Source organism: Coregonus lavaretus, assembly GCF_964263955.1.
Source record: "Coregonus lavaretus genome assembly, chromosome: 3".
Classification (NCBI taxonomy): domain Eukaryota; kingdom Metazoa; phylum Chordata; class Actinopteri; order Salmoniformes; family Salmonidae; genus Coregonus; species Coregonus lavaretus.
In genome coordinates this window covers 4,841,715-4,856,611 of record NC_139990.1, presented here as the reverse complement: position 1 = coordinate 4,856,611, position 14,897 = coordinate 4,841,715, and the positions used below count along the sequence as shown (strand labels likewise).

At 45.0% G+C, this 14,897-nt stretch overlaps 1 protein-coding gene across 1 annotated transcript in view; it reads right to left on the bottom strand.

The window, feature by feature from the left end:
- Positions 1 to 8,176: 8,176 nt before the first annotated feature.
- LOC311126069 (engulfment and cell motility protein 1) overlaps positions 8,177 to 14,897 on the bottom strand; it is a 148,031-nt gene continuing 141,310 nt past the window's right edge. The window contains exons 19-22 of the mRNA XM_084158473.1: positions 11,154 to 11,261; positions 10,719 to 10,801; positions 10,001 to 10,078; positions 8,177 to 9,797 (exon numbers count right to left, since the gene is read on the bottom strand). Of these exons, the coding sequence (XP_084014599.1) occupies positions 9,597 to 9,797; positions 10,001 to 10,078; positions 10,719 to 10,801; positions 11,154 to 11,261 (470 nt within the window). The 3' untranslated portion in view covers positions 8,177 to 9,596. The remainder of the gene's footprint in view (positions 9,798 to 10,000; positions 10,079 to 10,718; positions 10,802 to 11,153; positions 11,262 to 14,897) is intronic.

Sequence of the window (14,897 nt, the reverse complement as noted above, 5' to 3'; positions counted from 1 at the left end):
CACAGAGAACAAGAGAGGAGACTGCTAACCCACCACAGCTCAGCTGGTAGAGCACGGCGCTTGTAACGCTAAGGTAGTGGGTTCGATCCCCGGGACCACCCATACACAAAAAAAATGTATGCACGCATGACTGTAAGTCGCTTTGGATAAAAGCGTCTGCTAAATGGCATATTATATTATTATTATTATTATTATTATTATATTATATATTATATTATTATTATTATATTATTATGATATATTATAAGAGAGGAGGCTGCTAACCCACCACAGAGAACAAGAGAGGAGACTGCTAACCCACCACAGAGAACAAGAGAGGAGACCGCTAAACCACCACAGAGAGAGAGAGAGAGAGACTGCTAACGCATCACAGAGCTGCATAGAGAGAGGCAACTGCTAACCCATTACAGAGCTGCGGAGAGAGAGGAGTCTGCTAACCCATCACAACAAATTGACTAGAAAACAACAAACCCTTGTGACATGACTGCTGGGGGAAAGGCAGAACAGCGATTTCAGAATAGCACAGAGAGCGAAACAGAGAGACCGAGCAAGAGAGCGAGCATTGCCTGAGACAAGGAACTATTTTAGAGCAGTTACCTTCAGAGCTGCAGAGAGAGAGAGGAGACTGCTAACCCACCACATAGAGGGAGAGAGAGGAGACTGCTAACCCACCACAGAAAGAAAGAGGAGACTGCTAACCCATCACAGAGCTGCAGAGAGAGCGGAAACTGCACTCTCGGCCCATGGGATAGGCTACATAAACGTGCCAAAGAGCTGACCGAGATAGATCGCCTAGTCGTTTTTGTTCCAAAAATATATTTTTAAACGGAAAAAGAACAGAATGAATTTGAACGTAAAACTGGGATGTATAAATGGAGGCTGTTCTGTTCCGTGAGAGCAGTGCATTCTGGTTCCGATGAGAACAGAGAAATAGATGTACCCACAAGGCCACTGGGGAGCTCTGTGTGACTGAATCAATCTCTGTTCATTCTGCCCTCCCAATTGTATGGACTCGGACAACATCTGTGGCCACAGAAATGCAGTCGTACACACACACACTCTCTCTCTCTCGCCTCTGACAGCAGCGGCAGTATCTTTAGGATCTTTACTGTGTTAGATGGTGTTCACTTCTGTTTGTCATCAGGATTCATCTCAGTCCAGCCTTCATTCCTCCGACATGGGACACAATTCTGTCAGATGGAAGAGAACACACAGAAGGGCGAATGACAGCTTTATAAATGGGCGAATTTTGCAAAATAAACCCTGTGATCCAAAAAACTGCGCCCGGGGCCATGTTATCCGTTAGTTGTCAGAAGAATCCTCCTCCCCGACAGAGCCAAGCTTCTTCAAAGTAATCCCAAAAGCAGGCTGCTTTTCAAAAAAGTGCCTGGTCGATTTCCCAGCATCAATAAGCAACACTCACTGAATTAGTTCCTGAGGAATAGGCCTACAACAAACTGAGTACCGAACAACCAACCCTTTTGACATGACTGCTGGAGGAAAGGCAGAGCAGCGATTCCAGAATAGCACAGAGAGAGAGAGAGAGAGATGGAGTAAGAGAGCGAGCATTGCCTGAGACAAGGGACTATTTTAGAGCAGTCATGACAGGCAGATTCCCTGACACACTGAAGTAATACGGTGTGACAGGTTCAAACGGTCTCTCAGGCAGACAATCAAACCGGCTATAAATAAAGAGAAGCTTCATGTCTTTGCCTGGATTCACACAGTGGACTGCTTTAAAGCTTTGAAGACGAGAACATACGTTGGTGTGTGTGTGATCAGGTTAGAATGGCTGGAGATTTATACTTTGAGTTGGTTGTTTGAGTGAGCTTTATAAGTACACTGTTAATGAGATTCCCCAACTTGACAAAGTAAGAACTAAACCAATGTCTTCAATAGAGGTCTTGGCACCGTCACACCAGCCTATGTGCAACATTCAGCCCCAAAGAGACATGTCCTATGCACCTGGGACAAGAGGCGTCATGTTCAATGTACACTACATGACCAAAAGTATGTGGACGCCTGCTCATTTGAAGGGGTGTCCACATACCTTTGGCCAAGTAGTGTATTTTACAGTTGATGGTTTTAGTATTCCTGTCATCAGGCATGTATGGTATACCTACAGATAGATCATTTGAGGTGGATAATTAGGAAATAAAGAACACTGTGGATGTAGAGCAAATTAAGCTCGAAATAATATCAATTTATCTTGATTCTCTTGGAAAATAACAGCTCAATGAGGATAAGCTTCCTCTCAGATAATGAAATTATTTCACCCTGTTAATTCTTCTGACCCTATGGCCGCGAGCACTCAAGTTATAGGATTGGCTGGGGGTGTTTGACTGCTGCTCAGAAGAAAATAACTTCTCACTGGCTTGATATTTTAACAGCTTTCTTGGCTGGAATGTTTTGTTTTAAAATGGCAATCTGCGATTGGTCCATACATTTTTGGACTTTTAAATTAATGGTATACTGTACAGCCATTGAGTTTTGAATAATATAACATATAAATAACTGTATAGCTTCAAAGTCCAACACTGTATAGCTTTCAGGGTCTAGATGGTTCAGTTACTGTTTAAAAAATGGGCTATATAGGACTGTATTCATCAGTGCACACCGTAGCAAAACATTTTGCAATGGAAAATGTTTTGCAACAAAAACAAGCGTTTCTTATTGGACAAATTCAGATTAGTCCCTCACTGTTTCAACCTGTTTACTTCCATTCGGTTCTTAGTGAATACACCCCATTTTCTGTTCCAAACCAGACTGAGAATGTGTTCCACATTAACTCCAAGATTGGTGCCCTCAAGCAAAATAGTGATGTGAGGAAGATCTAAGGATGGAACCGGCTGTAGTATCAACAACATCAATAACAAATCGCTCCTGTCTCTCCAATGAGAGCACAGCATTGATCAGATGTGTTAAGAAGTAAATCATTTCAGAGCGCACATACACTCTTGAAGGTTGACAAACGCAGTAAGAAACAATGATGGATGAAGAAAAATATTGTGGAACTTGGGAACCAAAGGCATTCTACTTCAATGGTTCCAGGTTTGTAAAATGACTCAAGTATGATGGCAGTTAGTCAAAGCCTAGGGGATGGTGGAATAGCAAGGGCACAATTTCTACTGGGGACATGTCCCCCCCACATTCTGAAATTGCATTTTTGTCCCCCCCCCCAGTTTTATCATTGGAATGTGATACAAAACGAGGCAACGGTGTGCTTTAGGACCATGTAGACGCCTCCATGTGGTCGGGTAGGCTGTTTGGAGTGTTTATCCAACTGGATAAAAAAATTTTTTTTAAGTGTCTCTCCCACTTCTACAACCAAAGTTGTGCCCATGTGGAATAGTATTAAATATAAATTACCTTTAAATAGGTGTCTGGATAACTGAAGGTGATGTGTTGAAGTACTACAGCGCCTTCAGAAAGTATTACAGCCTGAATTCAAAATGGATTAAATAGATTTACTCACAATACCCCATAATGTCAAAGTCAAAACATGTTTTTAGAATGTTGTTTTTGAAAATTAAATACAGAAATAAGCATTCACACCCCTGAGTCAATACTTTGTAGAAACACCTTTGGTGGCGATTCCAGCTGTGAGTCTTTTTGGGTAAGCCTCTAAGAGCTTTGCACACCTGGATTGTACAATATTTGCCCATTATTATTTTTTAAATTATTGAAGCTCTGTCAATTTGACTGTTGATCATTGCTAGACAGACTTTTTCAAATCTTGACATAGATTTTCAAGCCGATTTAAGTCAAAACTGTAACTAGGCCACTTAGGAACATTCAATGTTGTCTTGGTAAGCAACTTCAGTGTAGATTTGGCCTTGTGTTTTAGGTTATTGACCTGCTGAAAGGTGAATTCATCTCCCAATGTCTGTTGGAATGCAGTCTGAACCAGGTTTTCCTCTAGGATTTTGCCTGTGCTTATAGCTGTATTCCGTTTCTTTTTATCTGAAGAAACTCCCCAGTCCTTGCCAATGACAAGCATACCCATAACATGATGCAGCCACCACCATGCTTGAAAATATGAAGAGTGGTATTCAGTGATGTGTTGGATTTGACCCAAACATAGCGCTTTGTAATCAGGACAAAAAGTTAATTTGCAGTATTATTGCAGTATTACTTAAGTGCCTTGTTGCAAACAGGATGCATGTTTTTGAATATTTTTTTTAAATGTACAGGCTTCCTTCTTTTCACGCTGTCATTTAGGTTAATATTGTGGAGTAACTACAATGTTGTTAATCCATCCTCAGTTTTCTCCTATCACAACCATTAAACTCTTAACTGTTTTAAAATCACCATTGGCCTCATGATGAAATCCCTGAGCCGGCCGCCCAACAACCTGCCCGCTTGACCCTATCCCCTCCTCTCTTCTCCAGACCATTTCTGGAGACCTTCTTCCTTACCTCACCTCGCTCATCAACTAATCCTTGACTGCTCGCTATGTCCCTTCCGTCTTCAAGAGAGCGAGAGTTGCACCCCTCCTCAAAAAACCTACACTCGATCCCTCCGATGTCAACAACTACAGACCAGTATCCCTTCTTTCTTTTCTCTCCAAAACTCTTGAGCGTGCCATCTCTAGCCAACTCTCCTGCTATCTCTCTCAGAATTACCTTCTTGATCCAAACCAGTCAGGTTTCAAGACTGGTCATTCAACTGAGACCGCTCTTCTCTGTGTCACAGAGGCTCTCCGCACTGCTAAAGCTAACTCTCTCTCCTCTACTCTTATCCTTCTAGACCTATCTGCTGCTTTTGATACTGTGACATCAGATCCTCCTCTCCACCCTCTCCGAGTTGGGCATCTCCGGCGCTGCTCACTCTTGGATTCTGTCCTACCTGACAGGTCACTCCTACCAGGTGGCGTGGCGAGAATCTGTCTACGCACCACGTGCTCTCACCACTGGTGTCCCCCAGGGCTCAGTTCTAGGCCCTCTCCTATTCTCGCTATACACCAAGTCACTTGGCTCTGTCATATCCTCACATGGTCTCTCCTATCATTGCTACGCAGACAACACACAATTAATTTTCTCCTTTCCCCCTTCTGATAACCAGGTGGCGAATCGCATCTCTGCATGTCTGGCAGACATATCAGTGTGGATGTCGGATCACCACCTCAAGCTGAACCTCGGCAAGACGGAGCTGCTCTTCCTCCCGGGGAAGAACTGTCCGCTCCATGATCTCGCCATCACGGTTGACAACTCCATTGTGTCCTCCTCCCAGAGTGCAAAGAACCTTGACGTGACCCTGGACAACATCCTGTCGTTCTCCGCTAACATCAAAGCGGTGACCCGTTCCTGCAGGTTCATGCTCTACAACGTGGTCCTCTGTAGCTCAGCTGGTAGAGCACGGCGCTTGTAACGCCAAGGTAGTCGGTTCGATCCCCGGGACCACCCATACAAAAAAATAAAATAATGTATGCACGCATGACTGTAAGTCGCTTTGGATAAAAGCGTCTGCTAAATGGCATATTATTAGTATTATTACAACATTCGGAGAGTACGACCCTACCTTACACAGAAAGCGGCACAGGTCCTAATCCAGGCACTTGTCATCTCCCGTCTGGATTACTGCAACTCGCTGTTGGCTGGGCTCCCTGCCTGTGCCATTAAAACCCTACAACTTATCCAGAACGCTGCAGCCCGTCTGGTGTTCAACCTTCCCAAGTTCTCTCATATCACCCCGCTCCTCCGCACACTCTACTGGCTTCCAGTTGAAGGTCGCATCTACTACAAAACCATGGTGCTTGCCTACGGAGCTGTGAGGGGAACGGCACCTCCTTACCTTCAGGCTCTGATCAGACCCTACACCCAAACGAGGGCACTACGTTCATCCACCTCTGGCCTGCTAGCCCCCCTACCTCTACGGAAGCACAGTTCCCGCTCAGCCCAGTCAAAGCTATTCACTGCTCTGGCACCCCAATGGTGATGCTAAATGACTTAAATGTAAATGTAAATGTTTAATTCCTCTCCGGCAACTAAGTTAGGAAGGACGCCTGTATCTTTGTAGTAACTGGGTGTATTCATACACCATCCAAACCCTAATTAATAACATCACCATGCTCAAAGGAATATTCAGTGTCTATTTTTTATTTTTACACATCTACCAATCGGTGCCCTTCTTTGCAAGGCATTGACGAACCTCCCAGGTCTTTGTGATTGAATCTGTGCTTGAAATTCACTACTTGATTGTGGGACCTTACAGATATATAATTGTATGTGTGGGGTGCAGAGATGGTGTAGTTATTCAAAAATCATGTTAAAAACTATTATTGATTGTATAGTCCATACAACTTATTATACGATTTGTTAAGCACATTTCTACTCCTGAACCCATTTAGACTTGCCATAACGATAGGTTGAATCCCTTATTGACTGAAGACATTTCAGCTTTTACATTTTTTGTAATTAAAACAAAAATCCCACTGGCATTATGGGGTATTGTGTGTAGATCAGTGACAAAAAAAATCTCAATTAATTCAATTTAAAATTCAGGCTATAACACAACAACATGTGGAAAAAGTAAAGGGGTGTGAATACTTTCTGAAGGCACTAATTTGGCATGTCATTGATTTCTAATTTAATTGCTCAACTTCAAGTTTTTTAAAACTAACATTATTCCTTCACTTCAGACTGTGACACTGAGCAGATTGTGGCCTTCTTCTGACAAGTCTAGCAGATTCTAAGGAGCAGGTGAAATGTATTGTGTGTTAGTAACCTTTGACATTGGCAGAGCCATGACCTACTCTACCTGCCTGAGCTCTTGAAGCGGCAGAGAGAGAGAGAGAGAGAGAGAGAGAGAGAGAGAGAGAGAGAGAGAGAGAGAGAGAGAACGCGAGGAGAGTGAGCGAGGAGAGTGAGCGAGGAGAGAAAGAGAGCGACGAGAGAGAGAAAGAGAGCGAGAGGAGAAAGAGAGAGAGAAAGAGAGCGAGAGGAGAAAGAGAGAGAAAGAGAAAGAGAGCGAGAGAGGAGAGAGAGAGAGAGAGAGAGAGAGAGAGAGAAGAGAGAGAGAGAGAGAGAAGAGGAGAGAGAGAGAGAGAGAGAGAGAGAGAGAAGAGATGAGAGAGAGAGAGAGAGAGAGAGAGAGAGAGAGAGAGTGATAGGTACTCTGTCCCTTTAGTAATCACTCATTAATCCACTTAACAGCCCAACAGTTGTGTGTTTGTGTGTGAGTCTGTGTGTGTGCGCGAGAGACAGATGTTGTTGAAAGCTGACACGAAACTATATGAAAACGATCAGGGAAGTCATCTTCTGTTAACGAATGAACAGTCTTCCCTCACAAGTCTATGAAGAGAATGGAACATTGTCCAGACAGACTCCATCGGGTTGAGCCACAGAGTGGTAAATGGCCTGAGATTCCTGCCCAGAGGAGCGAGTGTGTAGGAGGGAGGGTTCAGCGTGGAGATGGAGAGGGGACCGCTGTCACCTGTGTAAAGAGAAACGAATACGCCCAAACACAGCCGAGTATGTAAAACCAGACAGAGAGACCAGGACCGTCTCTCGCTCTCTTTCTGACTCGCTCCCTCTGTCCCTCTGTCCCTCTGTCCCTCTGTGTCTCTCTCTCTCTCTCTCTCTCTCTCTCTCTCTCTCTCTCTCTCTCTCTGTCCTCTTCAGTCTCTCTCTCTGTCCTCTTCAGTCTCTCTCTCTGTCCTCTTCAGTCTCTCTCTCTGTCCTCTTCAGTCTCTCTCTCTGTCCTCTTCAGTCTCTCTCTCTGTCCTCTTCAGTCTCTCTCTCTCTCTCTCTCTCTCTCTCTGTCTCTCTCTCTCTCTCTCTCTCTCGTATCGCTCTCTCTCTCTCTGTATTTGCTCTCTCTCTCTCTCTCTCTCTCTCTCTCTCTCTCTCTCTGCATCTCTCTCTCTCTCTGCATCTCTCTCTCTCTCTCTCTCTCTCTCTCTCTGCATCTCTCTCTCTCTGCATCTCTCTCTCTCTGCATCTCTCCTGTGGAAGAACTCTGATCCAAGAGACTGCCACGTGCAGTACATAGAGAACTGCTTGCATGTCTTTGTATGTTGGTAAAACACACTAACCAGTTTTTCTAAATCGACTGTATAGAAAGCCATATCAACAATAAGTGATGCAGTATGGGTATTTTTAGTGACAGGAGATTTGGTGGCATGGACACATACACAATAACAAAAGCTCATACAATGTAGAAAGACATAACTAATAATATCATATATACAGTAATAATAGAATATGCAACAAGAGATGTCAGTTTCCTTAAATCTTTAATGTAAACAGCAGGTTGAGGGGCTTTCAGACCTAGATACGAACACCTGAAGGTATTAAATAATAAATCATATTAGAAATGTCGACTCATGATTCGCTTTTAAATAAAATGTACATGAACCTCCAAATTTTGACGGCCACATAAAACAAAAAAAGAACAACTTCCCTTTACTAAAAACACAAACATCCCCAATACTGTCTACTTGGCAGCAGCACAAATATCACTAAATTACACCATCAGCATAATAAAGATATTTTTTGTTTTTGCTCAATATTGCTTTGGAATGTTACAGCAGTCGTAATCGAGCCTGATCAAGTTGGAGGAAAGAGAGAGGTGTACGTCTCAGCAAGCATGTAGCTATTAAAGTTGTGTGTTTGTTTGGGCTAAGCCAGTGTGTGAGTATACAGTATGCTCAAAGCAGCCGTGATATAAGGATAGAAGACTTCAGGAAGTTTCCCGTGTTGTATTACAGTGGCAGGTTTTAGAACGACACACTTATCGTAACAATCTACAGACAGTATGTGAAGTATGGAGTGAGAGAACTCTAAATATACACTTCATCATCTTAAATACACTTGATCCTTTCTTCCTCTCAGAAACATTACCTGCCACGTAAATGTGAAACAGAGGCCGTGTCTGAAATGGCACCCTATTCCCTACATAGTACACTACTTTATTCCCTATATAGTGCACTACTTTTGATCCTGGTCAAAAGTAGTGCACTATATAGGGAATAGGGTGCCATTTTGGATGCAGTCAGACTGTTGGAGAGCTAAAAGACTTAATGTCCCTCAACGCCTCTTTACAGCCTCTTCATGAAACGGACCACCTCCTCACGTCCAACGGCCTGTAGAAAATCACCAAAAAAACACACAAAAAAAGGACAACCAAGCGTTTATCAAAGAGCTTTTCTACAACAAACCCCAAGCAAATGACAGATGCTTCAGTGAAGGAGTGAAGAGTGAGTAGGTTTGAGGTGAGAAGAACACTGTGACGACATCTTGGAGAGTGAAGACCAAACAACAACGTTTAGAGACCGTTAGAAGAATATGTCTGGTTTAGGACCCAAAGGACCCATATGGACGTTTCCTGGTTTGGTCTCCATGGTGACGGGATGGTTCAGTCAGTGGGCCGCAAAGAGTCATTAAGTGCCGGAAAAACCTATTAAAACGCACCCTTTAATTAAAAAAGGAAATTTAGCAAGTATAGCAAGAAGGAAGGAAAATTGTTCAATATAATCCTTTTTCTGTCGCTCATCATTTTCATCGTAATTTTTTCATTTTTCCAGTTGCCGTTTTAGAAAAAAGAGAGTTGGTTGGTCCAGTACAGTAGGTCATTGATTTTGAATGGTTGGTTAGTTAGTTGCAGTCATAAACAAAGTCATAGTTGCTAGGTTCTTTGGGAATGGGGGGAGGGGCCTCTGGGATCTGGATGTTCTCCAGGTCGAGGAGGCGGAGCTTCATCTCCATGGAGAGCAGGGTGTCCATGTCTGACTTGGTGAAGTCACTGGTCATCTCCTTCCCCAGGAGTGCGTTCAGACCGTCCGTCCACACACAGTACTGAGGAGAGACAGGAGAGGATGAGTACAGGCGACGTGCCCGCCCCCGCACACACACCCCCACTCCCACACAGCCACAGCAGTCTATTAACATAAAGTGTCCCCTGTCATGCTGGAGAGTGGACGACCTCCATTGACTTCCTCTCAGTCCATCTCTGAAAGCTGTCATTGGTTGGGTGACCGTGCCAGCTGCCTAGTGCTTACCTCATGCTTGTCCGGAGCGATGAAGTTTAAATACTCGTCTGACTCGTAGAGGACGGAGAAGGCCAGCTCCAGAACCTCCTGTAGCGAGAGAGAGGTCGAGAGAGGGGGAGAGAGAGGGGGAGAGGGAGAGAAGGAGAGAGAGAGAGCGAGAGAAAAGGAGGGAGTTCAAATGTAGCACTATCACTAACATGCTAATGAGCCTCTCCTCTCCTCCAGTGTGTGCGTCCCTCCCGCTGTGCCTCTGACACGTTCCCTCCCCAGCCACTCCAACACCAGATGGCTTGGCTGTTGTGTGTGCCGGCGCCACCTGCTGGGTGCCAGGGGACAGGGGACGGAGCATATCGAGCAGGGGGACAGGTAGGGGACAAACTGGGACAGAAAGGCACTTTGAGACATACGGTTGTCCAACACTAGATATTGAGATGCAGTCTGTGACAGCCCTGGCTGGGCCCAGAGAGGTGACTCCGCTCATGTTCCCATTCACACAGCCCAAACACGGCCTAGGACACAGCCTGCAAGGCAGCCAGCCAGCCAGGCAGCCAGCCAGGCAGCCAGCCAGGCAGCCAGTCAGTCAATTAGCCAGCCCACAGACCTGTTGGCCCATTCTTCCAGACACCATATTCGTCGACAAAGTAATAAAGGTCCAGGCGACAGAGGATCGGTGCTCCTTTGTTATATAAGACACAGCTACACTGACAGATACTATAGACACACTCACCTTGTTCTGCTTCAGAGCTCCCTTCTCCTTCATGTGAGGACAGTCCTTACCAGTGACCACCACTTTGATATCGGCAACGGGTACTACGGGAGGAGGAAGAGGAGGAAGAGGAGGAGAGGAACGTCAACATCAAGGAAAACATCCTCTTATCATCATCATCAGTTAGATTACATATACATTACATTTTAGTCATTAAGCAGATGCTCTTATCCAGAGCGACTTACAGTTAGTGCATTCACCATAAGGTAGCTAGGTAAGAAAACCACATATCCCTGTTCTGTTGACATGCTGCATCAACTACTAACAACATCAGTAACAACCATCTTTAGGCAGCCTGGCAGTAAACGATTATTTAACAAGTTGCAGTTGGCTCTTTTTAAACAGAAACGGACAGTTTGTTTGACCCAGAGCAGTACTGGTGTTGTTACTACTCACATTTTTCCTGTAGAGAGTCATGGGGCACCTCTCCCTGAGGGCTCTCCTCCAGATCTCCATAGTGCAGGACTTTATGGTTTGGAGACAGTCGACAGTACCAGAATTTATCTAGAGAGAGAGCGAGAGAGGGAGAGAGGGAGACAGCGAGACAGCGAGAGAGGGAGAGAGCGAGAGAGGGAGAGAGGGAGAGAGAGAGAAAACTAGGGTTTAATGCCAAGATCAATGGATAAAATCAAAATGACATCAGTGTATGATGAGGGAGGAAAGGACCAGCATAGAAGACCTACAAACCTGTGAAACAGACATTAATAAACCTAGATTCTGTATGTACTGTATAGACCAGAACCACCCAAAGAATATTGATGCTATTTTTCTGAAGGCAGCAACACCAAACACCACAACCCTAACACTATCCCATATTGGCAGTTAGACACAGACAGTGAAAGTGGCAACTGAATCAGGTCAGGTGAGTGATGTTATCATGTGGCTAGAGTTACTGATGCCCCGGCACTGGGGTGCTATCGCCTGCTGGGCAGCTGGGGCCGGCTGGCACGCCTGAGCACTGTGGGCAGGCCTCCTGTAGAGCAACACCTGTCACTTTATTCTCTACCCACCGTGCCAGCTCTCGCCCCGCCTTGGCATGTCCCTGGCACAGCCCTGGCAGAGCAGAGCTAGGCTGGGGAGGGTTGGCTGGCGCACGCATGGGCGGCACAGCCCAAACCCTAATTGCTGAGAATAGACATTTGGCAGCAGGTGACAGGCGACAGGGAGGCTGGCTGGCGCTGGTCTGTGAGGAGTGGCTGCGTCGTGTCTAGTGTAGTGGAGCTGTGAGGAGAGAGACTGACTGCTTGGGGAACTGAGGGAGGGAGGTGGAGAGGGAGAGAGGTAGGGAGGGAGAGAGGGGTGGAGAGGGAGGGAGGGGTGGAGAGAGAGAGGGGTTGAAGAGAGAGGGAGGGAGGGAGTGGAGAGAGGGATGGAGAGAGTGAGAGACGGCGAGATGGAGGGGTAGGGAGAGGGCGAGATGGAGGGGTAGGGAGAGAGCGAGAGAGGGAGGGAGGTAGAGAGGGAGAGTGAGGGAGTGAGGGATAGAGAAGGAGAGTGAGGGATGGAGGGAGATTGAGGGATGAGAGGGAGGGAGTAAGGAGTAGAGCGAGCGAGAGCGAGCGAGAAGGAAGAAATGGAGGTAGGGAGATATCTAGCCTCCATAAATAATGCTGCTCAGATTGTCTTATTTTATGGACTGTTGTTTTGTTTCTGTTTCCTCAGCTGTTGGAGATACAACACAGCCATCTGAAGCTCATCTCAAATTCATCATTTATTTCTCAGCTAACTGAATAAGAAAATAAAGTTTAAAGGCTTTTAGATGCATATTTGGTACACATAACATGTAATTTAACATGGATACAACATAATGGTACGTTTATCCATATTGCTTTTGCTGACTGATATGTAGACATTGAAGTATTTGTATGTGTTACATGCAGTAGGCCCGTGTAGCTCAGTTGGTAGAGCATGGCGCTTGCAACGCCAGGGTTGTGGGGTCGATTCCCACGGGGGGCCAGTATGAAAAAATAAAAAATGTATGCACTCACTAACTGTAAGTCGCACTGGATAAGAGCGTCTGCTAAATGACTACAATGTAAAATGTAGGCGTCTATACTTAAAAGTCAGAGACCCTTGACTCTGATGCTGTCTGTCAGGTAGATACTCAGCTTTAAGGAGAGTTTCCCTAATACTGTCCTGCTGTGTGTCAGGTAGATACTCAGCTTTAACCTCTATGGGATCTGTGTTCCTTATACGGGACGGTTGTTGCTCAATATGCGATATTTGACTAGAATGGTGTTGTAAACAACAGCCAACATTCCGGGACATAGACATGTCTTATATGGGCAAAAAGCTTAAATTATTGTTAATCTAACTGCAGTGTCCAATTTACAGTAGCTATTACAGCTAAAAAAATACCATGCTATTGTTTGAGGATAGTGCACAACAACAAAACACTTATCACGGCAACTGGTTTGGTACAGTGTGTGTAGTGTAATTCTTCACTGGATCTGTCTGAAACTTTGCACACACACCGCTGCCATCTGGTGGACAACATCTAAATTACATTTTAGTCATTTAGCAGACGCTCTTATCCAGAGCGACTTACAGTTAGTGAGTGCATACATTATTAAATTTTTTTCATACTGGCCCCCCGTGGGAAACGAACCCACAACCCTGGCGTTGCAAGCGCCATGCTCTACCAACTGAGCTACAGGGGACTACATCTAGAATTCTACATCACTGTCTGGCCTTTCTCTTGCATTTCAAAGATAATGCAAAAAATAGTAATAGAAAACGCATGTTTTTGTTTGTATTATCTTTTACCAGATCTAATGTGTTATATTCTCCTACATTCATTTCACATTTCCACAAACTTCAAAGTGTTTCCTTTCAAATGATATCAAGAATATGCATATCCTTGCTTCAGGTCCAGAGCTACAGGCAGTTAGATTTGGGTATGTCATTTTAGGCGAAAATTGAAAAAAAAAGTGTCCGATCCTTAAGAGGTTTTATGGAGATTTTCCCTAATACTGTCCTGCTGTCTGTCAGGTAGCTACTCAGCTTTAAGGAGAGTTTCCCAAACAGGGTCCAGGCCTCCCATTCAGCGATGGAAGGGAAAAGCCAACCTCCATTTAAGAGCTGTTAGATGAATATTTAATGTGGAAATATGATTTGAGAGGAGGCCTTTAGGGCTGAAGCATTTGGAGAGTGCCGGGTGGAGGTGTGTTTAGACGGGAGGATATTGAGGCAGTTTAAGTAGAAATTATCACTCAGGTACTCTACAGTGTGGTGGCAGACAGCCAACAGCCTATAGGCCCTGCGACGACAGAGAGAATGCCTTTATAATACTGTACTGAGCTAGCTTCCAGCACTCCTTAACAACACATAACCTTTGTGGTGTGTCAGAGAGAGAGAGAGAGAGAGAGAGAGAGAGAGAGAGAGAGAGAGAGAGAGAGAGAGAGAGAGAGAGAGAGAGAGAGAGAGAGAGAGAGACTGAAGAGGAAAGAGAGAGAGAGAGAGAGAGAGAGAGACTGAAGAGGACAGGAGAGGAGAGAGAGAGAGAGAGAGAGAGAGAGAGAGAGAAGAGAGAGACTGAAGAGGACAAGAGAGAGAGAGAGAGAGAGGAGAGAGAGAGAGAGACTGAAGAGGACAGAGAGAGACAGTCTGGTCTCGGGTGGTGAGATTTAATCTTCTCCGGCTGTGAAAAGCGCCACATTATAGCGGTGCTAAGCGATAAGGCCTTTCCCTGCGGTCTCCTCCTCTCTCTCCCTCTCCCTGCCGTGCCTAGGCCCCAGCCAGCCAGCGTGAAAAAGGATATTAGGCTCAACGCTCCCCAAACACTCCAATCGGAAGTGTAAACCATCATTATCCATCGTGCAGCTCCACAGACATTTACAGGGAAAGGACGAACAGGCTTCCATTCCACAGCCACAGTTAAATCAAGGACAGTCTGTTTCCTAAAGTGCACCCTATTCCCTATGTAGTGCACTACTTTTGACCTGAGCCCATAGGGCTCTAGTCAAAAGTAGTGTACTATAGGGAATAGGGTGCAATTTAGGACACAGCCATACCCTATGCTTCTACCCAAAAAAATAAAAAAAATAAAACTCACAAAAAAAAACAAAAAAATTAAAATTAAGGTGAATGCACCAATTTGTAAGTCGCTTCTGGATAAGAGCAGTCTGCTAAATGACGTAA